Source organism: Sciurus vulgaris (genome assembly GCF_902686455.1).
Source record: "Sciurus vulgaris genome assembly, chromosome: 5".
NCBI classification, from domain to species: domain Eukaryota; kingdom Metazoa; phylum Chordata; class Mammalia; order Rodentia; family Sciuridae; genus Sciurus; species Sciurus vulgaris.
The window spans coordinates 120,369,494-120,395,688 of NC_136465.1; the positions used below are offsets into that span (position 1 = coordinate 120,369,494).

General features: G+C 47.5%; 1 protein-coding gene across 1 annotated transcript; it reads right to left on the minus strand.

The window, feature by feature from the left end:
• Positions 1–1,052: 1,052 nt before the first annotated feature.
• Positions 1,053–25,326, minus strand: CTDSP2 (CTD small phosphatase 2). Its single transcript, XM_079139178.1, has 8 exons — positions 24,749–25,326; positions 11,167–11,315; positions 8,366–8,404; positions 7,879–7,980; positions 7,315–7,371; positions 5,244–5,336; positions 4,919–5,104; positions 1,053–4,739 (listed from the first exon to the last, which is right to left on the minus strand). Exons 1-8 carry the CDS (start codon positions 24,810–24,812, stop codon positions 4,614–4,616), a joined length of 816 nt encoding a protein of 271 aa, XP_078995304.1. The 5' UTR covers positions 24,813–25,326; the 3' UTR covers positions 1,053–4,613.
• Between the last annotated feature and the right edge of the window lie 869 nt (positions 25,327–26,195).

A 26,195-nucleotide genomic window follows, 5' to 3' on the forward strand; every position in this document is an offset into this window, starting at 1 on the left:
GAAGTTTGTAAAACTGGTCACAAACTCCTGATTCAACATATAAAAATTCTTATCCCAGAAGGGAATTTTTATCTCTTCTTTCCTTTCTGCCTCATTTAGTAGGATTTTCACTAACGAGTATACGTAAGCCAGAGATCTTACCTTGCCTGGTGTTCCCAGTTTTCTGGTGAATTAACAGCAGCAGTATTGAAGAGCTACCCCAGTGCAGGAGGCTTCACGTCCAGTGGACTTAGCAATGGCTGCACAGACTCTGGATTATATTTGCTTGTGTTTGCATCTTAATTACATTTTCCTAGTCCTGGCCAATCACAGCCAACCTAGCCCTGGGTTTGACTTATTCAAATCAGAGGGAAAGCTTTATTTGTTCCTATTCAAAACAGCAAAAACAAGAGCAGACTTTTAAAGGCTTCTTTTTAACTCCAGCTCCACGCCCTGATCTATTGATTTTTTTAAAGTGCACAACCCATCAATAATGCAGGGAAGAGGGAGGGAGGATATGAAATTTGCCATATTGTAGATATGAATGCATTACACTGATGACAGGAGGCAGGGTCTGGAGCTGCCTGCTATATGCCTGGATGTCCAGGCTGGCAAAGCCTGAGAAGCTTCTGGCATTTCTCAAAGGGAGGGGCAGCTTGGGAGAGAGGTCAGTAACATTTTGCTCCTTGGAGTCTCTACCAGTCATCCATCAGTCCAATCAGTATTTGAGTGCCTACTATGTTGCCAGGAATGCTGGGCTCTGAATTTCAGGGCTTCTGGTTTCGCTACATGAGGGAAGGGCAACAGAAAACTCAAGCCTTCACTTTCCTTAGGGTTTCTGGTTTGAGCCCAGCAGTTAATAGGACACCAAGCATAAGCTTGTCAAATATCTGGATGGCAATGGAGTTGGTTCCAAAGGAGGGGCAGGGAAGATCTAATGTACTCCCACTGCTGTAACTTTGAAGCCCAGTGCTTGTTCCACTTCATCATGATTGAGGGGTTGCAAGAAGGGTGATGCCTGCTGAGTGCCCAATCAACAATGGCAAGTTAAGGAGGCAGCTCCCATTCCCAGGTAGGTTTTTAAAACCTGCTTTTATTAATGAATTGTAAGTAATACAAATATTCCAAAAATATAAACAGACACTTAATGGCGTCCTACATTTCAAGTTTTTGAATACAACAAATTTATCAAATCATGAAGCAAGGTAGTCAGAATCCCATAGCCCAGTCACAGTGGGAAGCAGACCTCCCTTCAAATGGCATCTCGAAACAGGAATGTGGCAAACTTGGGGTAATTACAAGCAAAGAAGCTTATGGGCCAAAGAAGAGGGTCCCAGAACATTAAAGGAGGGGGCAGATGGCTAGAGTTTTGACCTCCTCCCAGTTGAATATGCAGATATTTACTGGCATTAAAAAAGAAAGAATAAGGAAAAAGAAAAGACTAAGTCCCCATTTCACAAAAAAGGTGACTTAAGGACAACAGTGGTTAAATAACCAACTGCAGATCTGAAGGGAAAATGGGCTTACCTTTCTCATTCACTTGGCCTGGCAGGGAAACTATGCATAAACAGCCATTCGTGGGGCTGCCCTACTAATGAGGGCTCAGAACAGGACAGGGGCAGCAGAATTGCATGGGATCCATTTCCCAGGGAATGACTGCCTTGAGACTCCCATGCTTTTAGTATAAAGAAGTTTCTGGGCCACTGTTAAAGAGGTGAGCTTACACATTTACACAAAAAATCTTTGGGAGGCAGGAGGGAGCTAAACAGAAGGTCCCAAGTTAACTGAAGGCAAATTCACACAACCTCTCTAGTAAGGGACCCATGGGCCTACAGAGTGTCCCCTCTACAATGTGCAGAGTGAAAACCCTTACCTGACCCTTTACCAAACTGGTCCTGTGTCCAAAGCTCCCCCTATAAGAGGGACACGAACATCAGGCTTTTGATTTAGAAGCCCAATCAGAGAGACACACTGTGTCCCTGAAGAGGCACCTTAAAGAACTGAACCTGGCAGGGGGCAGATTCCTGGCATGGCTTGAGTTCATGCTGACACTAAGCATGGTGGCCTGACTCCTAAAGACCAGTTTCGACAGATTGCGGGATGAACTGGCTGGCTCCCTTCCAATCTTGCCCTCTTCCAAAAACGAGTCTGCCTGATTCCTATAAGGAATTGCAATCACTTGCCCCTAACATACTGTGGAACTACAAAGTGGATGGCAATGGCAGCTTCAGGCTGGCTCTGGTCCACACGGATGGCCTGTTGGGTCTGTTCAAGTTGCTTTTCTGGGAAAGTTAAGAGGTGGGGGTGGAGATGGCATTTCTATGGAAGTCCTATGTGTGGGCAAGAAAGTTCTATAAAGCAAGGCTTCATGCAGGATACTCTCCCCAAGCCAGCCTGGGCTTTGGTCATGGGTAATGCTCTAAGCACTCAGATAAATCTGATAGGAAAGGGGGTGGCACAGCCTCTTCCTCCATGTGGAAAAACATGGAGAGTCAAAGGAGGGCAGAAAAGTTCCCTAAAAATTCAATTGGTTTTGAGCTTCTTATTGCTTAAATAAGGAAAGCGTGGCTGGGTCAAATGGCAGAAGACCTGGCCACAGGGTTAATCCTCAGGGTATGGTTTGGAAAGAGGCCCCTCCTGTCTCCAGGCAGGAAGCACTAAGGCCAGCGCCTGGATCTGAAGCCATAACTGGCCTTAGAGTCCAAGCTTCTACTTTCCATCAGGAGATAGCATTCCTGACTAGCACCTGGAACACTCTTCCCCTCAGTTGTGTCAGGATCCCACAGGGATCTGGGAATGATGCTGGGGGAAATGACCACATAAACTTTGGGGATTCTGTTCCGTTCTGTGATGCTAAAAGACAAAGTCTCACAACCTTGGGACAAGGAGGGATGGTGGCACTGGAACACTGCAAAAAGAAGCTAGCCAGCCAGAACAACTCAGAACCCTGAGCTGTTGCTCCACCACCTGGCCTTCATCAGATTGGTTAGTTTTTCAGGGTAGACTAAGTGTGGGGAAACTAAAAGAGGATAGTAGAATGAGTCCTGAGTGGGCGGTGTCCCTGCACCTAAAGCAATTCACAAATGATTGATGACACCTGCCTCCAGGGAAAACAGAGATGGGGATAGGAACTCATTTCCACCCCAGGGGAAGGAGGGAAGAGAGGAGAGAACCCCACCCAGCCCTGGGGAGGAGGCCAGGATTAAGGCAGTGATGCTGAGGTGAGGCCCTTTTGGGGGGCCTCCTGTGCTCCTAATTGCAGCAGCACTTCCCCTTTTGTTTTCTGCCCTGGGGAAACTTCCATTTTGTGGAAGCATTCATGATTAAGAACCTTTGAAAGCAAAAGACACCCAAAGTGCAGGAAGATGACAAACCAAATGACAACAGACCCCTTTCCCCTCAGTCCTGGAGATGCAAGAATTCTTAGGCCCAGGAGAGGAAGCGTGATAGCCAGGATAGATGAAGGCTGGAACACACAGAGCTTGGCACAAGACAGGTCTCAAGAGAGAACAATAGGAAAGAGCACTGCCCAAGCAATGGGAGGGGCTGGGGCACCTTAGAGAGTCCTTCCTGGCCTTTGAAACAGAAGTGCTTTTGCCAGCACCAACAGAGAATCCCTGAAGAACAGACTTAGGAAAGAAGTTCAGCTCCTCTACAAGCCAAGGGGATGCACATTCAGGCTTTGGGGGTTAATCTTTCACCTCCAGCACCACCCCATTCACCTCAGGTCCAGAACTGTAGCTCCAGAAACAAACCAGGCCCAACTCTCCATGTTTAGAAAGAGAATTTTAAAATGGAGTCAAGAACGGAAATAAGTTATATGTCCTCTTCCAGGGCAAGGAGAAGACCTCCTTCCCCACAGGATCAAGACTATGGCTAGGTGGTGAGGAAGGCAGGCCCAGAGCTTGAGCCTTGGGGAGACATAGAAAGGGCCCACGGCAGGCACTCAGCTGGAGGCAAGTGCAGCTGGTGGGCACAGGACCTGATGATGGTCGCAGGGGTACTGGTTCTGGAAACGAGTTCTCATCTTCCCAGAAATGGCATCTTTTTGTCTGCAGCAGCTGGCTGGAGAAAGTTTTTAGGAAGTGTGCCTGGGGCATCCATAGCAGCCTCTGGCCCTTCCTTTCTCCTTGGCATAGGCCTTACAACACTAAGGGAAGGCCGTGGTTTGGCAACGGAGCCTGTGATAGTCTTCATTCCTGTAAAGCTCAGTGGCTCATGTGGTGACAGGAGAAGAGATGAACTAACTTGGGAAGAGTCTTGATCTCTCAGCTTCTCCTCCACTGAAACACTGAATTATCCCAAGGCCACAGTTCACCGCAAGACACACCTGCACACATACACTCACACTCAAAAAACACACACACACACACACACACACACACACACACACACACACACACACACACACATCTTGGAAACCCAACTCAGGAAGCAGGTAGCTCTAGATATCGTTGGTCTGATTTGCCCATTCGGTACCTAACCTGCCCTAAAGCTCTTTCCAATCAATTTTCCCTATTCCAGGCCCCATTTGGTGAGGTGCCCCAGCTTCCACTCAGTCTGTCAGGCTGATCAAAAAGGCACAGTGTAGCAAAGTTCCCTACTGGGATGGCCGTTGCTTGGAAGCAGGAAGGCTAAGGGGCCCGCAGCTGCCCAAGGCTGGTGTAGACATCATCTGCTCCACTCAATTCCTCAAAGATTGGGATCAGGTTCAGTAACTCGGTATCTGCCATGTCATCAAACCAGGACTGCACAGGCACCTGGAGCAGGAAAAAGGTAGTGTCAATCTCCTGGCTACCACTTCTTCCTTTTCTCACTGTGGATCCCCTGGAAGCTGTAGGATTGGCCTGGGGTAGTGTGCTCTTCTGGTGAAGACCTCAGTCCCCCAGCCCACTCCCTCTCCCAAGGCCTGCCATGTATGCCTGTCTGGACCACTCACTGCATTCTCTGGATGGAAGATGTAAGAAGCAGGTGAGTTGTCCAGGATGAGGGTTTTCCTCAGGTCCCTCCCCAGGCGGCTGAGGTCCTTGACATAGCAGCCCTGGTGGAACACACAGGACTCACGGAACAGGCGGGCCCGGAATACCCCACACCGGTCCAGCAGGTCGGTCACAGGGTCGGCATACTGGAAGGAGAGAGGATGCCTTGGTTTGGATGCAGTCCTGGTCCCCCTGTGGCATCCTGAGAACCAGCAGGCAGCTGCTGGACCATGCCTATAGCTGCCACACTTATCTGTTTTTTCCTCCCCTTCCACCCACAGGTACCTTGGCTAGGCTGGCAGTGAAGAGAACACATTCAAAGAGTTCCCCCATTCGTCTCAGGAACTCATCCACGTAAGGCCTCTTGAGCACATATACCTGAGGAGAAGCAGAGCGGCTTGTTGGAGATGTCCTGTGAAGCAGAAGCCGCACGTGTCGTTCTCTTTCACCACTGATACAGAAAGTAGTAAACAGGTCAACTTCCCCCATCCCATCTCTTGGGCCAGTGGGCTGAAACCTTTTGCTCCAGCTCAGGCTAGCATCAATCCCTCACCAGGATTCTGCTGGTTCAGCAGTCCCAATCTTAACCCAGCTCAGAAAGAAACGCATACACCATGTCCAAGGAGCCATCCCTGATTCTGGCGGTGGACCATTAGCTGCCTCCAGAAACAAGTAATCAAGAATAGGCCTCACGGATGGAAACAGCCTATCCTGGATTACTTGAATCCAGCCACAGCCTCTGTGGGAGCTTTCTGTCCTTGGTTCCAGCAGGACAGTCCGTCTAGGTTCCCATCAGGCAAGGACACAGATACTTCTTAAAACCTCTTCACTTGGTTTCTCTGAACTGTACCAGAAGAAGTACATGATGACCACAGTTGCTGTGTCATGCTGTAGCACACTACTGCCCCCTTCTATGCTCACACCTCTCAGCTAATCCTAACACCAGTATCCACCTTTCATGATCTTGCATGTTTTGCTCTAAAAGGTTCTTTGGCTACAGGTTCCCCATCAGTCCGTGTCCTACTGCTTCCTACCCTGTGTCTACACAAGTGCTTCCAGAACTACATCCTCAAAGTCCCTCTTATCCACACCATTCCTTAGTTCAAACAGTATACCCTAACTCCCTTCTAGAGCTGGCCCAATTTGGCCATCAACTCACTTGACCTCTCTTAACTCTGCAAGAACCCTCTCTTCCAAGCATCCACAACTTTGTTCCCATTAGTCTCTCATTTTTTCAACCTCCACAACAAGCCCCTCCTTCTTCCTGGGTTTTTATCAAGCTTGGCCTCCCCTTACCACTCTTTGCTCAAAACCCACCTTGGGTAGGTGGTAGTCCATCCTCATTTTAATTTCATGCCCCTTTTGTTAAAATATTCGTTTTAGTTGTAGGTGGACACAATGCCTTTTTTATTTATCTTTTTATGTGGTGCTTCACACATGCGAGGCAAGAGCTCTACCACTGAGCCACATCCCTTTTTTATTATTCATGCCCCTCCTCATTAACCAGGAGGTCACAATACATATATGCCTATTTGAAAGTATGCCTTCCTCCTTTCTCCACGGATCTTACATATTTCATATTCTCAACTAGACTGTAAAGGGCTGCTGGGTCTGAGAGAGCCCCTTAGTTGGGGTGGTGATGTGGAAACCTTCTAATGGAGGAGGGACATGATGACAACCCATGGAAGTCTCAAACCTCCTCTACTATTTGACCAGGTCATGTAAACAAGTATATAGGTTACCAGGTTCCAATGGCCTCTGATGTGCAGGCCAAGCATTTTGGGTAAACGGTCTTTTTCTACCATTTCGTTTTTCACATGATCCTCAATCCCATACAGAGGAGGTTATACAGGGTGGGAGCCTACTTCTACTTAGAGTCAAGTGCTCTATGACAAATGTCTAAGAGCAGTTACTTAGGCAGCAGACAGTATAGGAAACCAAGAGGAGGGAAATCAGAGAAAGTTTCATAGACAATGAGATGCTTATACCAAGCAGACACACCAATTATTCAAGAATAGAGACAAATGTAATAAATCCCTAAGTGCTGGTCACACGAAAGGATGGTGATTAATAAATAATAAACATTAGTGTTATTAAATAAGTTGTTCTTTCAAACATCCTGACTACAAAGATAAAAAGGGTGACAGCTAGAGGGGCTGAAAGGTTTTTGTTTGTTTTTAAGATGACAAAGCCTTGAGTGTCAAAGATACCAATGAAATAGGAGTAGCTGAAATTATAGAAAAGAGATCAATTGATGGAACACAAGCCCTGAGGAGGGTAGAGAACCCCAGTGTAGGTGAAGCAGAAGGCAGATTCCCTACCTTCTGTGCTGGGTGTGACCAGGCAGGCAGCTTACCTGGTGAGTGGTCCCCTCAATCTCTACAGGCACTATGAAATCAGCATTGTTGATTGGCTGGAAGGCAGAAAAGTTAATAATATCAGCATGTGAAATATAGACAGGAAGCCCCACCATACCCCTGGGAGGGGTGGGGAGAAGCAGATCTTGGAAGACTTCAGGAAATTCCTTCTGGCCAGTCCACTAAGGGTCCCTTCTGGTTTTCTCTATTACTCAGTACCCCACTCACCAGCCACATTCTACCTGAGTTCAGTTTCAGGGCTTCACTGGGTTAACAAATATCCTGATAATAAATACCAGGGCACGGCCAAAGCTGAATGAACGATGTTTCTATGTCTCTCCTGTGTGGAGTACCGGCAGCTATCTCTGCTATGTGGTTGGAGGCAGATGCAGCTTGTTGGCAATGATTGGGGGATAACATTTTTAGATATCCGTGACACTACAGTGACCTGGCCTTTCCCTTCTAGTCACAGCTATTCTCACCTTTAGGTTGCCTCACAGCAATTGTTGGGTTCAAGGATGGGCCCGAGATGGGTATAGGAAGAGTGCTATATGTCACCTTACCTTAAAGGAGCTATGCACAAGGGTTTCATCCAGGTCAATGACCACACAGATCCTTCCTTGATCTTCCTCTGTCACCTCTGGGAGCAGGCAGGTCCCAGGGATCTAAAACCAGAGCCAGGTTGCTGAGATGTACCCATCAAAAAAGCCCCAAAATTCCCTGCTGCAGAACTGTAGGAAGAGCAGGGTTGTTTTTGGAGCCAGAATCACCAACCCAGGACAGGGACCACTTAAAGGCAGAGAACAGAGGAGGTGGAGTAGAGTTCTTGGTTTTAGCCTCCCAGTGGGCCTAGTAAGTGAACTGGACACTGGAGGTGGCAACTAGGGCTAAACACTGCAGGAAGAGGGTGTGTAGCACCAGCTATTCACAAAACTTAATGGTGGGCTCTTAGCAAATATTTAGAATGAACGGTTTCTCAGCAAGGGAATAAGGGCATTGCCCCACCCACCAGGCTAGCCAGAGATCACAGGGTCAGTCAGATTCACATACCTGATAAAACTGGTACTGAAGACACTGGAGCAGATCCGACTAGGGGAGAGAAGGAGGTGATCAGTGCCAACTCACCCACATCCAAACCACTGCTTCTGGCTTCTCAAGAACCAGACACCTGGAAGCTCTTCACATAACAAAAGTGACTTTTTTTTTTTTTTTTTTTGCGGTGCTGGGGATTGAACCCAGGGCCTTGTGCTTGTGAGGCAAGCACTCTACCAACTGAGCTATATCCCCAGCCCAACAAAAGTGACTTTTTTTAAGGAGCTGGTCAACAAAGAGGAAAGGTCAGAGCTTCCTTTCCACATTAGACCTGATCAGAGATGGAAAACACAATGTTCCTATTCTTGGCTGTCACCACCTCTCAGCTGGACAAAATAAGAAACAAGGAACTTAAGTGGCTGTTGCAGGGACATAAAGTTAGAGGCAGAACCAAATCCTGAACTCCTATTGTGGCTATTCAACCACTTGCTTAGTTCTTAAACCCAGCCTCTCTTCAAGAACATGTGGGTTGTATGCCTTCCTTGAGGAGATGGGGAGGCATACTGAGGTGCCACAAAACATCCAAATAAGCCAATGTGAAGCCATTATGGTACCCAAAATGTGAGGAGAGCTGGAGTACAGATATCAGAAAGATACCCCCCCACTTTTTGCCATGATATGGCTGTAAAAATTGTTATAACTATTCTTAATGAAAACCTCAAAGAAAAATTAATACCTAGCATTTACAAAAATCAAGTATTAACATTTTAGTATGTTTCCTTCAAGTATGTTTTAGCAATCTTTTTTTTCCATAATATTAATACTACATAATTTCACAATCTGCTTTTTGGTTTAATGTTGCAACTCAACAGTTCTTCATGTTACTGAGCACTCTTCACAAAAATTAATTGCTTAGTAATACTGTCATGTTGCACTTCATGTAACCATTTCTCATCACTGGATAATGAAATGATTTTTCACTGATAAACATGTCTTTAGTGTGGTTTTCAGAGAAAGAAAGGACAGCTAGACCTTGGTGTTTTATAGAGATGCCATTGGCAGAGTAATATTTGTTGGTCAGGGCTGGCTCCACCCTCAAAATTTCAGACATATCATCTGGTCATTAGACAATCAAAAATACCTACATATTTTCAAATGCCTCACCAGGTGCAGGTGAAAACTCCTGGAAGGGTTATTAAGAGCATGGCAGAGTTGTCACTCTTTAATGCTGGTACCATCTGGAGTTCACTGAACTCCAGCTGAAGGAAAAGTGGGGTAAGGAGATCTCTCTACTACGGTATGTACAAAGCAGACAGCTTACAAGTCGACTGGTAGTAAAGCTCTCAGGCAACAACTGTTATAAAAGCCACTCTAAGAGTATGCCCTTTACAACATTGTTACAGTCTGGTAAGATGGCACTCCGTGAAATTGGATGTTATCAGAAGTCCACTGAACTTCTGATTTGCAAACTCCCCTTCAACTATCTGAATGCTCCCTCTTCAAAACAGATCTCTGCTTCCAGAGTGCAATTACTGGTGCTTTGCAGGAGACGAATGAGGCCTATCTGGTTGGATTTCTTGAAGATACCAACCTGTGTGCTATCCATGCCAAATATGTGACAATTAAGCCAAAAGACAACTAGCATGCTGCATACATGGAGAGTGTGTTTAAGAATCCACTGTGATGGTAGACCACTTGCTAGCATGACTGAGGCACTGGGTTCGATTCTCTGTACCACATATAAATAAATAAAATAAAAGTCCACTGACAACTAAAAAATTTTTTAAAAAAATCCACTGTGATGGGAAACATTTCATTCTCAAAAAAAAAAAAAAAAAAAAAATTTTTTTTTTTTTTTTTTTTTCTCATTTTCTTCCTGTAATTGGCAGTTCTGACTAGTAGATTTTTCCCTCCATGGAGTCAAAAACCACCCAAATATATGATTACAAGTGGAAAAATGGAGGACAGAAATCAGGTACCAGGAGTTTTTCCATTTTCATTTGTGTGAAGTTTTAACAAACACAGGGATGTAAAAGATTAAGACAAGTCAAAACGTTCCAGTGAATAAATTTCAGCAGTTCAACATTATAACAATTATAAATAAACCTGTTAAGATTTTTATGGACAATGCCAGCATTTGTATTATTTCAAAACAAGTAAAATTCTTATCGATGGCAACTAAATGTTGTATCATTTTTATCATACAGAAGTTTCCATTTATTTACTATACTTTCTGAGTGGTCCTACAAGCAAATATATATTTTTAATATTGTCTGTCTCCTGTGCTGTTCCTGTAAGTTTGTTATTAAAATACATTAAACTATTAAAAAAAAGCCCAACAATAACAAAAAAAGAGAGTATGGCGGAGTTTCAATTCCTTGGTTCCCTGCAAGTCAGGTAAAATAGTGATGGCAGCTTTGCCTAGCAGAAAACAATAAACATATGCTTTACAGAAAGAAAAATCTAAGTTTGAATTCTGATACTACCCCTGATTAGCCATAAACTCTTCTGAGACTGCATAAACTCCAAGTCTGTTTCCACAGCTGCAAAGTAGGAATTCCATGAATTCTCCAGAGTTGCTGTGTGGATCACATGAGACAATACATGCAAAGGATTTTGCAGGGATCTTTAGAAACCACAGGGGCATCTGGATGGCATAATCACAAACAGGAAGCAAGAGAAAGGAGATAGAGAGTGGGCCTCTGAGTCAGAGATCTTTACAAACTCAAGCAAGGCTACTCTGCCCACTTGCTGTGGTCTGCAGGAATCTTCCACCAGCAGACCCTTCCTTGTTGTATCACATCACCCTACCCAGCTACCTTGGCAATGGTGTTGGCTTCCTCCTTGTACGCAGCAAGCTCAGTTGAGGAGCTTGACTGGCCAACATGCTGGGCACGAAAACAGCAGAAAAGGGCGTTGAAGATGTTACATCCACGAGGCTTCTTAGGAGAAGACTTGGAGACCAGGCCTAAAGAGGAAAGAATGATAGAGGCATCAGTTACACACCATTCTCTGCCTGCATCCCTTTCAGTCTGTACTCCACCATGGCACACAGTATATGCCTGGTGAACAACCACATACAGTTAACAGTGAAACATGCATGTCTGTATTTCACTATTTCCACTTTACAGCAGAAATGGCAGGAAACCCCTGTTTAGTTTGGGCAACAGGAGACCATAAGCTGCAGAGAATTTGTTATTCATCCCATGGGCAGCAGTGGGGGTGAGGGGAGATGAGCCAGGTATAGAGCCTAGATGTTCTGTTGCTTTGGTTGCAACACACTGAACGTGCCCTAAAAATAATTCTCAAAGATATAAATCTTCCCTGGCTAAAAGTAGGTCCCAGCAATACCATTTTAGACAAGGAAGTAGTCCCCTTTGAGTTAGTGGAGCTGCAATGTTGGCTTCTGTAGATGCTGGGTAAGTGGCAGTAGAATTGAGTCTAGGTTGCATAAAAAACTCCAGACTAGAAACTCCAAAGTAGAAACTCCTGAACAGCCAAAACCCCAAGAAAAAAAGATACATTTTTTTTTTTTAAGATTCACACTCTATCTCTATCCTATGTTCTAGCCACTTTCCTTAACGCTCCCTTCCGTCAGAGACATGGAGTTTGATTGGTTAAACACATGTGGATTAAGTCCATGGGATAAGAGCATTCAACCCCTGGTCCTAGGCTAAGGTCTCAGTTTCTAGACTACAGCTGCTTAGCCCTACTTTGGCAATTTGGGCTTTGAAAATGAGGCTTTGCAAAGCAGCCCCAGAAAGGCAAAGCAGAGACAAAAAAACTATGGCATTTGTAGGACTGACCAGAAATGGACTTCGAAATATCTTTTGCAAGTTCATTTTTCTTTAGACGGACTGTTCAACTATTGTGCAAGGCTGGGGAGACACAATGGGTACTGTGGTCAGGAGGTGGCGCTGCACAACCACTCTCAGAATGGTCCCTGCCACAGGACTCTCCCAGAGCCTGAGTGGAGATTGGCCTAAGAATTAAACCCAAGCCATTCCAGTTTAAAACAGAGGGCAAACGCCTGCGTCTTTGCAGGGGGAGCAAAGGAAACAACATGCCACTGAGGCTTCCATGTGTTCTTCCTTGGGAAGGCAATATGGTGGGGCCACTCAGGAGCCACTTGGAACTCCTGCAGCTCAGTTCAGTCCTCAGTCTTCCCTGAGGTAGCTCTTGTACACATGGGTGATGGGAGAGCCAATGAATATCCAGTTACTGGGCTGCCTGTGACCCTGAACAGGAGGAGAGAAAACCAAACTTTTCAGGACCAAGGGGAGGAAGTGTCCTTGTATAGCAGTAAAAGTAAGTCACCACCACCCAAAAAACAACAGATTTCAGCTCAAGAGAAAGGCAAAGACTTTTGACAGGTGCAGCACAAGCTTCTTCAGTTGGGTCCAGAGGTCTTGCCCTCCCTTCCCTGGTTAGGCCAGAGCCCTTGACATTGGTATGACTGCTGGGAACCTTTTAGAAAATGATAGTCTATCCAGCAATTAACTCCAAAGCCTAGATGTCACTCTTAAGCTCCTGGACCTGAAAACCCAAGATTTGGGGTGCAGTGGGGTGGGGGATTTTGTCATAAAGATGTGCTGGAGACAGTCCTCAAAGCTCCTGATTCAGAGACCAAATTCTGAGCACAGCCCAGTCCTTAAAGACATGTGAGGTTCCTTGGACTGCCCCCCCCCAACACACACACACACTATTCTTATAAATCTATGCAAAAACCAGAGGGAAAGGGCAGCTTCCCCACCTGCCTGTTGGCCCACATTAAATTTCAACTTCAGGAACTCAGGCAGACACTGACACAAAGCTCCAAGACCAAAGCTGAACCATAGCTTTTCCTTTGGTTTATGGTTTCTTCATGCAGAACCACAATTGGAGGCTTAACCCAGCACGTAACCTTTCTTAAGAGGCCACACAGCCGGGTTCTTTCCTGAAGAGAGGCTGTCAGGAATGCACTCAGCATCTTAGTGACAGACACTGTGAAGGCTGAGTAATCCTGAGAGGCAGCAGGGTGAAAGGGGAAGCAGGCTGGGGCCATGGAGAGGCCTTGCCTGCATCCACTGCAGGAGGTCCAACAGGCACAAGTGCCTCGGTCTTATACAGGGAGCTTAGATTCTGCGGAGCATTAAATGAGGGTCTTCTCAAAAACACAATGTGACTGGGAGCCCCTGTGCCTCAGAGATCACAAATGTTCTGACCTTGGGGGCAGGCGCTTAAAGCAGAATACTCCAGATCCACAACAGCAAGGTCAATACCCCCATTATCCCTCACTCCCATTCTGCTATGGGCCTCTCTCCCCTCCTTTCTCCAGACTGTATGTCCTCCTTACCTTTACAAACACCACTCCTGAGAATTCATCCAGGTCTACTTCAGCCTCCCACAACATGGCTGCCTTCCCACAGGGCCTGTAAGAGCCTCACCCCAGTATATGTCAGTCTCTGACCTCTATGTACCAAGTGCTCAAAAACTTTTTGATTGGCTGTATGAGTAACTCCAAGGGTCTCAGGGTCTTTGTCACTTTAGAGCTAGGACTTGGGAAATCTCTACTAGTTTGCAACAGCCCGGAAGAGCTGGAAACAGAAAAAAAAAAAAAAAAAAAAAAAAAATCCTTGAGGAAAGCGGCACTAAAGGAGATGAGTCCCTGAGGGAAGTCACTGAGTCTTTCTGGGCCCCAGTCATGTTTACTGAGCACTAACAATGTGCCAGACCTGTTTTAGGCACTTGTTGGGCAAATGTGTTTCCTCATTTAATCCTCAATACAAATTCATTAAGAGGCACTAATGCTCCAATTTACAGAAGGGAAGCTGAAGCATTGACAGGTTAAGTAATCTGCTCAAGGTCATGCAAGTAGTTTAACAGGAGAGCCAGGATTTGAACCCAGATCTGCCTGAATCCAGTCAAGACTCCTAACCATTATCCTATAGGGCCTTTGACAGTACAAGGACATTATGCACATTACTCATGCAACTACTGGGAAGTTTGGGAGCACTTTTGAGGTCTTTTCTTGGGAACTTTTGCTCTATTCCTCTCTAGGATGGGCTGAGCTGGTAAAAGATCAGTTTGGGGTCCCGCCCCTTACTTTCTTACATTATCTTAGGCAGCCCATCAAAGGCACAGGGAATAGTACAAGTTTCTGGAATTCCACTCCAAGGGAATCCACTCCCATTCCTTCTCTGTACCTGCTATGACCAGCAGATACTGGGGTTACAATGCAGGAGGGTGGAACCAGGAGCTCTGACCCAAGACCCACTTTGTTTGGTGGATTTGGAACCACACACCAGAGTGGGATCTGAAACTTGTTATCAGTGTTTAATGGCTCCTTTCAGCCAACACTCAGCATTGTATCCCTGAAGCGAAGTGCAGGCCACTCTCTAACCTCTCAGTATGATGAGGAGAGGGCACCGGCCTCCCTACCCAGAAAAGGAACACTGGACACAAGAGGATTTACAGGCCTGAAGGCATTTCATTCCATATGGCTTTCCCAATGAAGGAAGGCAGGATTCCAGTGGGTACCATGAAGTTCCACGGTCAGTTGCTCTCCTCCTTTCATCCCCCTGCTGCTACCCTCTTTGTGGGCATTCAGTCCTTCTGTCTGCCCAGCTGATGTGCATCTGCTCTCACTGCTCCAGATATCTGGTTTAGAGCTAAATGTCTAAAAGAATCAGCATGGACTTGATGAAGAAGCCAACTCTGATGCAAGAAGAAGGTGGGCATTACTGCTGGAGACAGGGAAACCAAACCACAAGCTTACTGCTGGAGACTTCCTACTGAGGAAGGATGCAGAGAATAGGGGGATGCAAGAGTGTTCCCTCTACTCTGATGACTGCCTGGGCTGAGGTCCAGGTTCTGCCAGTTACTAATTCAACCATACAGCCTCTTGGAGCCAAGTTTCCTCATCCATAAACTGGATAACAGAAAGACCTCACTCAGGACTGAAAGGATAAACAAAACTTAAGAGTGAGGCACTGTGCAAACTCTTGAGACCAAATGCTATGCTTGGTTTAATTATTATCTAATTGGCAACATCCTGCACCTTATTCATGGGACTCACCATAGATCACTAATTGGTGACATCATGGGTCTTATTCCAGGGGACCAGCAACAGTGAACTAGAAGCTCTCCCAGCCCATCATGGGACTGAAGTACAAGAACACAAGATAAGGGAAGATCACCTGGAAACTCTCATTATAAGCAGATTTTGAAAAGTCAAAACAACCTCTATACCTTCTCCCAAATCTACCACAATTTGTGTTCCAGAAATATAAAACTCCTGACTAGTACTCCATGAATGTAAGGAAAGCAGGTAAGGCTGTCACATTTGATGTGAACACTGTCCTCTCCCTGTATATTCCCCTCATTGCTTCAAGAAGCACCAGATAAGGACACTATTATTGATCTCTGCCTCAAGGAAGCATGTGTGGTCCACCAGCACGCACGCGCGCGCGCACACACACACACACACACACACACACACACACACACACACACACACACCAGCCTTACCAGGACTACACTATTTTTAACCTTCTTTTGAAGGTCAGGTCCAGGTTCACATATCACTGTTTGCCAAGAACACAGCTTGGTATCCCAATAAAGGAACTCCTCACAGGAAATCCGCTCAAGACTGGGCAGAAGAAAACCTCAGGCTATTGAATTTTAGCAAGCCCATTTACATCCAAGTATACTTTCCTGGTTTACCCCACAGAAAAGTATTTCCTTCCCCACTACCTCCCATCTCTCCACAGCAAAAGGTTTAGTCTGGCTATTGCTATAAAATGGCCTCTCCGAGGGGCCTCTCTCCTTAGCTATTGGAGGAAGGAGAGTTATTTGGAGCATTTCCGGCCCTTCTTGGCCAGCTGCCTGGGCCCTGTGGCCAAGACACATCTGATTGGGGCTCCCCGTGGAGAGGAGTCCTCCCAGGTTCTTGGCAAAGGGCATCTGTGCCTTGGCTAAGGGCAGGAGCTGAAGTGCCAGGTGGATGGAAGGGCGTCTTAGACCAGCAGGTGAGTGGGCAGGGAGACAAAAGATGGTAAGAGATGCCTAGTCATTCCCCACACAGGTTAACACTGGCAACAACAGGGAGAACGGACCTCTTTTCACAGTGCCCAAACACTGACACTGTTCTTTTCAGCTAACAGGCAAGCAGGGTCTCACCCAACTGAGGCCCAGATCCCAAAATTCTAAAAAAGTAGCTGTGACTCTGACTGCATGGACTTTTTTTTTTTTTTAAAGCAGGTTAAGCCAAACTGTTTGGTTCATACCAGCACATTCTACACTAGTGCTTTCCTTGTGGTCAGTAACTGGGACAGTCCTGCTCCCTGAATGTCTTCTTTCTAAGAAAGGACTTCTTTGAGACCTGGATCCTTAATGCTACCTGTGGAATGAGGTTGGGGTCACAGGTCACATGCTACCATGCCTCCTGTCTTTTTCCTGTACCCTTTAGCAATCTGGTCGCTGCTCTCAACTTTAGGGACCTTCTCTCAAGGATTCAGTTTTGGGAGGAAGGGACTCCTGGCAACTTCTAAAGCATGATCAACATACTCTGTTGATTTCAGAATTGGCTCAAAAGGAGTTACTGGCAAAACAGCCTACTAGGTAACTCCAACATTCTTTGAAAATGTACTGGTGTGGGGTCCCCTACTTTCTGGAGACAGAGAAGTTTCCTCACAGATATGTTAACAGCAGGCACAGTCCTCTAGCTCCAATTCAGAGGAGTCCTGGGGGGAGAACAAACCTAAGATGCCATCCAAGAAAACTCTAAAGGCTGGTAGGGTAGGCATGGTGGTGTATTCCAGCTACTTGGAAGGCTAAAGCAGGAGGATCCAATCAAGGTGAGCCTGGGCAACTCAGTGAGACCTTGTTTCAAAATTTAAAAAAGGGCTGGAGATGTAGCTATCAAGGGGGTGGGGGGCGGATTCTAAGGATTAGATCCCACCTCTGCCTCTGAGGATACCCCAGCCCATGCAGCACCAGCTACGGCAGGGGCAGTATTGTAGGGGATTAGAAATCAGTCAACTTGAGCCTGTTTCCTCCTGAGGAGGTGCTGAGCAGGTCCCCGAGAGCTAACAGAAACCTGACACGTTGGACACAAACACCCTTGTGATGGCTGCTTTTCATGCCTTGGTTTTCTGCCCCTGACTCCTAGAATGCTCTAGTCAAAAACCAAGAAGAAACCAGTGCCTCTTTCTCCTCCAGCTATGTAAGCCTACATGCTGCATGAGGGTGAGATGGAGAAAGGGCAACAAAGACACAGGCAAGTAAGGGAACCCTCTGACCAGTGAACAAAATAGTGGTTATCCAAAGTTTTAAAACCTGGCTCTGGGGCCTAGGGATGCAGCGCAGAGGTAGGGCACTTGTTTAGCATGTATGAGATCCATCCCCAGCACTGAGACAAACACACAAACACACACGCACCAAAACAACAACAACAAACCTCAGTTCTTCTATGCATAAGCAATGCAATTAGGGCCTCAGTTTCTTCATTTGTAAAACATTTCAGAACATGAGAATAAAAAGGAACTCAAGGAGCATCCTGGCACTAATAACAGCTCAGTTTCAGCTGCCAGTCATTAAGAGCAAAGCACTTCCATACTCAAAATTTCAATCTCAAAACATTCACACTAAAAGGGACAATAGAGATTTTTTCTTGCTCATTTCAGAGGTCATGCAGAGGTAGTGACAGGACCAAGCACTGAGATTGGCCTACAAATTCCTTCCTCCTGTAGCAGGCCTCTGCAAAAGGACTAAGAAGGCAGTGCCATGCTAAGAGTGTGCCAAGGTACCATCTACCTCCAGGGACACTCACCCACTCCTCCCACACTCCTCAGCTTCACCTAGGTCCAGCCAAACAGTATAGCTGTGTCCACCTGAGAGAGCACTGAGCTGGAAATCAGGAAAACTGGTTTATGCCCCAGCAGCTCTAGGGCTCAGTTTATTCACAGGTCAATGGGAAAAGGTCTCCTCTGCCTGGTCCTTTATAAGGTGGCTTCAGATCACCTGGGGAGTGAACTCAAAGGCACTCCAAAAAATGGAATGCCAATGCAAATGAGAGGCTTGTGGGGCTGGTTAAGGTTGGACTCTTATAGTCCAAAGTCTGGATGACTGTAGGGTTATGCCCTCAGGTAAAGGTCTTCTTTCATCTGTCAAGTAATTGCTACCTCATAAGGTTGCTGAGGTGATTAAATGAGGTACTAGATACAATATTCTAGAAAATTCAGTGTCTTGCCCATGGTAAGTGCTCTATAAATACTGGCTGTGACCATTACTGGGTAAGTAAGGATCATTACTCTGTCCATTCACCCAGGAAACTTTATGACTCCCTTTGAGGAACATAGGATCTTTAACAAACAGTAAAACTGGACCCCCAAGGGGAATCTTCCTGCTCAGGGCTGAACAGGCATTTGGAGCCACTGCTGTGCTTACCTGGCTCTTCTCCGAGGACACCTGTCAGAATCACAGGGAGCATTTGGAACACATGCATGCCTGGCCCACCTGTCATGCTCTGATGATTCAGTAAGTCCCAGGTGGGGGTCGGTAATTTTAGCAAGTGTCACAGGAGATTCTGATGTATGTACCTGGCTGAGTGTCAATGTCTAAAATTGCCAAGGGTCTCCAACCAGCCCTTCCAAGACTGGAACATGATTCAGCCAAAGTCCTGTTGGCCCCTCTCCCCACCATATCTGAGGGCTTAGAGTATCTGCAGGTCTCAAAGAATCCATGCCCAGGGCCTGGTTTGCCTTTCTAGGGTCACTTGTTCTATTCCCTACATAAATCAAAAGATCCGAGTCAGCTCTCCCTGCAGGTCTCTGCTGCTGTGGGAGGGGATCCACCCTATTCTGCTATGGAAACAGAAGAGCTGGGATGCAATGTCCTTTCCCATAGGTCTGTGTTATGCAATTTATGTCTTCCCATAAGTCTGCTTGGTTTTCACTGGGGTTGGGACTATGTCTGTTCCCTGGAACAGGTGGGAAAGAGCAAATTTGACAGAATGGAAAAACTATGTCAAGAGACAGAAGAGAATCAAATGTGGTAGTGCATGTCTATAATCCCAGTCACTTGGGAGGCTGAAGCAGAAAGTTCACAAGTTAGAAACCCTGTCTCAAAAAATAAATAAATAAATAAATAAATAAATAAATAAATAAATAAAAGAGGACTGGGTAGATGTAGCTCAGTGGTAGAGTGCCCTGGGTTCAATCTCCAGTATTGTGGGGAGGAGACAGAGATAAATGATTAAGAGCAAAGGCTGGTTTGGGGGCGGGAAAGGGGGTGGAGCTTAAGAGCTCCTAGGAGGGAAAGGAAATGTCAGATCTATTGAGAGATCAGCTAACCAATAAAACATGGCATGTACACCTCCGCCCAGAGGGAAACTGTGGTGCCCCCTGGAATACCCACTGGTGCAGGCACATCCAGACCTAAAGGGCTAGGCACTTTGCTGACAAAGAAACTCTATTTTAGTTGATCTCTGGTCCAGAGAGGCTTCCAGTTCTAAGAAATCAACTTTTCCACTTTGATTTCTACTACTTCTTTCATAAGATTTGCATGTTAATGTGCTCATCTGCATCCCAGTTGGGAACTATCCCCCACTTCAGAAGAAGGAGAGAATTATGTCAGAGCCACACCCCATATTTGCCCCCCACACATAAGTGAATTAATTTCTAAGCTTCCTAGATCTGGCCAGCCTGAGACAGAATGAAAAGCAGTTTAATGCTACTTTTGTGCTCTCTCAATGTTCTATCTCCAAACCAAAGCTATGAAGGCATAGCTTAAGAAAAAATATTTCTCTTCAAAAACTGTTTCTTTTTCCTGTTATTAAGATTCCTTAAAAGAAATCTGAATTTCTCAGCGCTCATTAACTCTCAAAGCAAATGCAAACTATATGAGAATGTGGCACATAGTCCTCTTGAGTATTGTTATAGCCATCTTTGGGAGGTACCACAACTGCTGTGAAGGTTTAGTTAAGACTTCAGAGACTTATATAAGGCATATAACTCACTGGCCTCCTCCCAGATGCCCAGGCACCAGACAAAATGACTTTAGTCCCAAGGCACAAGCGCTACTCAAGACACATGCAGATAAAATTCCATTCCAAGTCACACTGGCATAAAGAAGGGGTCTGTGCAGGAAGGATGTGTGTAAGCCTTAGAGGTTGATTCTTCCAGAAGGCCCAAAACCCCACATTGGTGTACCCTCTGACTACAACAGTAAATCCCACATGACTGCTGTTTAACCTATGTGTCCTTGAAATGGAAGAGGGAGAACTGTGTGGCAGTCTAGCTACATAAAAAAAAGGACATTAACATTTACCAATCATCTACTAAGTAGCTGGCACTATAGAAAGGTAGATCTTATTATTATTATTATTTTACAGATAAATTGCTTGGAATACTAAAGTGATTTGTCAAATCTCATTGTCAACAGGTAGAATAGGGTCTGAACCCAGCCCTGAAACCACCTATTTTGTTACAGGAACAACTATTCCCCAATAATAATGAACACTTTTACTGCCTCTGCACACTACCTTGATATTATTTTGCCCAATCCAAGATTCAAACTTCCCAGACAATAAATAAGAGACAATTATCCAAAAGCTAGCAGGAAGAAAGTTGAGGGGGAAAAATGAAGGGAAGATGTGTGTACATATACAATGCCACGTATATTTACATACTGTCTTTCCCATATTTAAGAACATTTCTATTAATTCTCCACAGAAAAGTTGGGAACATTGATTCACCTGGGCTAGAAATGTGACTTCTATAGTTTTTACCATTTTAACAAACTCCACCCTAAAGTATTTGGGAAGTTCACAAAAAAGAAACAATCACTTCATTTCTTTAATTTTTCTCAAGCTGTCTCTAGCTGAGAGGGAGGAGACAAATACCACCACTATGCCGTCTCCCTGAGGAAGTTTTCACAGGAATTCCCAAGTACTGCTCAGTGACTCTAAGTCAGTGGGGAAGACATAGCTCCAGATGCTGAGCATTTACAAACTTTGTCGCCGAGTTAGAGGAATTCCCCTAAATCAGAAAACTCAAGCTGAAATATCCACGCAGGCCCAACCCAAAGTGGAGAAAAAGCTCCAAAGGAGACACAGGGGTAAGCCTCAGTGGCCTGAGATGGTACAAAAGACCAAAGCTGGACTGGAGAGAAGAGCAAGCGTAAGCATACACCCTGCCCTGCAGCTCAGCCAAGGAGCACTCCACCCACAGAGACAGCTGAGGAAGAAGGGCCAGCAAGACTCCTTTTTCAGCTTTCCCCATTAAGGGCTTAGCTACCTCTATATCAAAAGGTGTTTGGACAGTTTCTTGAGAAAATGAGGCAGAATTTCTTCCTTTTGTGGAGAAAGCAGGAGCTACAAAACCTTGCCACCACCCTAATTTTTAAGGATGTCAGAGAGTCTGAGAAGAATTCTTATCATTATCTATCAGAATCTGTACAGTTTCACATGTGAGAATCCAGGGCTTCATCATCCCTCCCTAAGAAGGGGCATCATCAAATCTCTCCCACAAGGAACTATCTCCAACTCCCCCAAAAGGGCTGCAGGTCACCGAGCTGGAGAAGAGGTTGCCTATCCATTTCATCTCAGGCTGGTAGGTCACAGGGTGGGTCCTGTTTTCTTGGCTTTTTCCCATCAAAGCACAGAACCTACAGCACAACCTCCCAGTAATGGGGTGACACACTCCTATGGGGCTGCAATAAGTGGCCATTCTTGCCAAACTGCTATTAACTTTTCTCTTTTATTTTTGATGTTACACACAATCCCATCCTTGCTGTACCAGGAAGCCATTTCACCCATCTGTCTGGGAAGATGATCCAATTTTGGTGCTTTTATCATCGAAGCTTTCAGCAACTTTGTTCTACTTCCCCTACTGTAATTACTTTTGAATCATCAGCACAACCAGACAGCCTTAAAGCTCAAAGAATGCTAAAAATGAAGGGGGAAAAAGTTGTGATGGAAAATAACTTCACTAAAAAGCTACTCAAGCTAAGAGCAATTTGTTTCTTTCCAGAAACTTACTTATTAATAAATTGCTTTACACTCCTTCCCCTTTTTCCAAAGGTAGACAGGGCTTGGGGATGGGATGTGGTGGAGAGGGGGGAGGGTAGGAACTCTTAAAGGAGCTAAGTAAAACAGCCTAGTTTTGGTTTTAAGATGCAGTTCTGTTTGTAAATGATGTGGGGTTCAAAAAGTTGGCTTGGTGGTTGCTGAGTGCCCAAGCAATCCAGAAAGAGGTATGCTTTCTCTGGAATGCAGTCAAATTTCACTGGGAGGGGTGGGTAAGACCCAGTTACTGGCTTAAAAATTTAGATTGGTCCAAGGATAAATCTGAGGGACAAATCAACCCCCCCCCACACACACACACACAGAAAACAAGAAAATCCAACCAACACCAGCAACTTGACACTGTCAAGGAACCAGCTGCTTTGCTTTCTGCTGTTATCTATTTTGTCTCCTGCCACTTGCCCTGGTGGATGAAACTTCCAGCTCTGCTTTGTAAGATCCCACTTCACAGTTCTGTTTTCCCTCCTCCTGGTGTGTCCCCGCCATCCAGGGCCTGTGCATGACAGAAGGATCAAGGAGGAAGCACAGGGTTTTTCTTCCTGGCATCTCACCACCGCCCCATTTTGTATCTTCCACATCTAGCTTTCTTCACCACTGGTTAGTGCTTATGGTCCTTTCCTGGGATGAAGCTGGGAAGCGTGGGAAGAGTCTGGCAGTGAATTATAAACACAGGAAGCCTCCCCTTCTAGGCTCAGCACAGAAGAGTAGCCAGCAGAGGCGGTGAATTTGCTGCCTGGGTCACACAGCCAGGTCTGTGATACAGCCAGGAGAGCAGGGATCCTGGCAACACCAAGATCAGGCAGAAAGGGGCCTTCTTGGGGTAGGGGATCTGAGTAGGCAAAGCTCCATTCCTCCTCGGGATAGGCTTATTTAAAGGGGCAGGGACGCAAAAAGCAAACAGTGCCCCTCCCCCCTCCACTAAGGGAATTCCAGAGAGGCTGACACACCACCCCAGCTGCTTTGCCTCTAGGCAAGTTGGGGGGAGCTCCTTGGGAACATGAACCCCGGGAATAAGGTGACCTGCTGATTAATGCTGCCAAACAGGGATATGGAGCGACACCAGTAAGGCCCTGCAGCTGGCTGCCCACCAGCCTCTAGGCCTCATTTTAGCCCGGGTCCTTCATGCCCTGTTGGAGGGGGTTGGAGGGCAGGAACGCTCTGGAGCGTGCTCTCTCCTCAGCCTCAGCGGCCAAGTGGTCCCAGTCCTAGGAGTTCTCCAGAAAAAAAGAGACACTAATCCTTATTCCCCAAGGAAATTCTACCCATTATTTTGGACACATTCCTCGAGGCCAGAACAACATGGGGGAGGGGGAGAGTTTCAGGGCTCCCACTGTGACCAAACACTCGTCCCCATCTTCTCCTCGCCCCCGCAAAAGGCCGAGGCCTCACTCCGCTCGCGTCCCCAAGCCCACCCCGGAAAGGGCCCGTAATCCCCTTGCGTCTCCACCTGACCCTCAGGAAGGCAAGGGCAGCGAGTCGTTGCCCACAGAGAACTCGCACTTTTTCGCTGCGCGATTCAGAAACACGCCGGGTCTGATGCCATTCGGCGAATTATGTAACCAGGGACACCGCTCCCGGGCTAAACAAACGCCGCTCTGTGTGTGCAGCGGCGGCCCCGGGGGAGCGCACCGGGGCAGGGAGGGGCTTCGGCCGGGCTTCGGGTCGGGCTTGTTTGCTCAGCAAAACCGGAGTGGGCAGCCGCGCAAGAGCCCTGAGCCGCCTAGGTCCTGGGCCCGACGCTGAGCGGTGAGCTGGCCAAGTCTGGTCCGCCAGGGCCCGAGCCCCTCCCCCATCACGGCCGCCCCCGCCTCCAGACCGTGAACTTGGTCCCAAGTCCCACCGGACGCCGTCACTGCCTGCTGCCAGAGCGACCTCACGCTTGGGGGCCCTGGCAAGTGATGAACTCCAGTGCCATTCCAGCTTGGGACCCCTCTGTATCTCTCCTCACCCTTTCCTTCGTTGCTGGGGCAGCTGCGCGCAGCGGTGCAGGAAAGTGACTACCCCCACCTCCACCTCAACTCTGGAGGGGGGCGGACGTGGTGGGCTCATGTTTGGAGCTCTACCACTCGGTCTCCGCCCGGGGGGAGGGTTGCAGGACGCGGTGACAGCTGAGCGATGACACCCCTCCCCCTTGGGTGCGGAGAGCTCGGGCTCTGCGCGGCCCCCACCGAGTCTGAGTGCGGACCAGGACGCGGGGGCAAAAGAACCAGGGTGTCAGGTTGGAATCGCCCGCCCTGAGCCCTGAGAGGTGAGGGGCCAAGACAAGGGTTCTGGGATGTGCTAGCCCCCTCCCTGCCCGGGGGCGACGCAAAGTTTTGGGAAGTTGCTACCCCTACCTTGCTTGGTGAGCACCAGGGCGTCTTCCCTCCGCGCCTGGGTGATGATGGAGCCGTGTTCCATCTAACAATTCCGCGGGCCCGGGCTGGCTGGGCGGGAGGACCGGCGGGCACGCAGGCTTGGCTGGGCTGGGGGGCCTGGGCGGGGGCCCGCTCCGGCTCCCAAGACTCCGACTCCCACAGCTGTTCACATCCCCCCTCTCGTTTCCTCCCCGGGCCGGGAAGGGAGGCGGCCTGTACTGAGGGCGGGCGGCCCGGGCAGCGGCTCCCCCGGGTGCCCCCGGCCCCGATCCCCCGGTGGCAGCTCCGGGCTCCTCAGTTTGGGTCCAACATGGAGAATCCGGAGCGAAAACAAGAGGAGGAAATGGGACACGGGGCGGTTTCCAGGCTCCCCCCTCCCCTCCGTACTCCAGATAAACAACCCGCGGCTGCAGCGCCCACCCCCGCGCGACTCCTGGCTCTTGACCGGGTCTCTCCACGGCCTGCCGGCGCTTCCCACTCCAGGCCAGCGTCCTAGGCCCGGGGACCCTCCACCTGTGAGCGGCCTGGACTGCGGACGGTCCGGAGCTTTGCTATTTTGTTACCGAAAAAGCGAATCCCCGAGGGGGGTGGGGTGGCAGGCGGGCAGGCTGGCGGGGGAGACTTGAAACCGCTCCGGCGTTCCGATTGGTCCTCTCGGAGAAAAGGGGCGTGGCCCCTCTTTACTATGCGGTGCGAAGACCCAACAACATTCCAATCGCTACGGCCACGCCCCTGGGCCACTCCCCCCTCGCCCGGCTGCGGCCTCCCAGTCTCCTCGGCCACACCCCCTTCCCAACTACTTAAAAGGCCACTCCAAAGCTCACGTTTCCCTGCTAGGTGCTGTGGTGTTCATGTCACTGCTCTTCTCACCAGAAGAAGAAAGGCGGAATGGTTCCGCCCTTTCGAGAGTAACCAGGGCTAGACGAAAAGCCTAACGTGGAACGGGCCGTGGTGGGAGAGATCTGGAGCAGTTACCCTACTTCCTGCTTAGCCCTGCTTAGTACCTACTGATTCACACAGAAGAGTACAACCATCAAATTCCGAAAAGGATGGGGAGCAGGTGCGAACCTAGTACTCCAGAGTATCAGAGCTGGAACTGACCTTAGACTGTGTGACCGCCACATTCAAAAGAGACCTGAAGTGCAGGGCTTTACTCAGCCATTCACTTGTTCCTATTCAGGCACCTCATCCTCCCAACTTACCCACTCCCCAATAGCCTCATCCTCAGCTGAAAAGAGGTCTCTAAGGGAGGACTTCTGCTCTGTGAACTCAGGCTGCCCAACCCCCTTGCTCTTCAGACCCCAGGACATTCTCTTGGACTTTAAACTCTCAAGAGATCCTTGCTCAAAGTTGTAGCAAGGGATTTCCATTGGTCTCCAAGACGTGGTAGCTCCAAAAAGGCAGGTTTCAGCTCAATTTCAGGTCT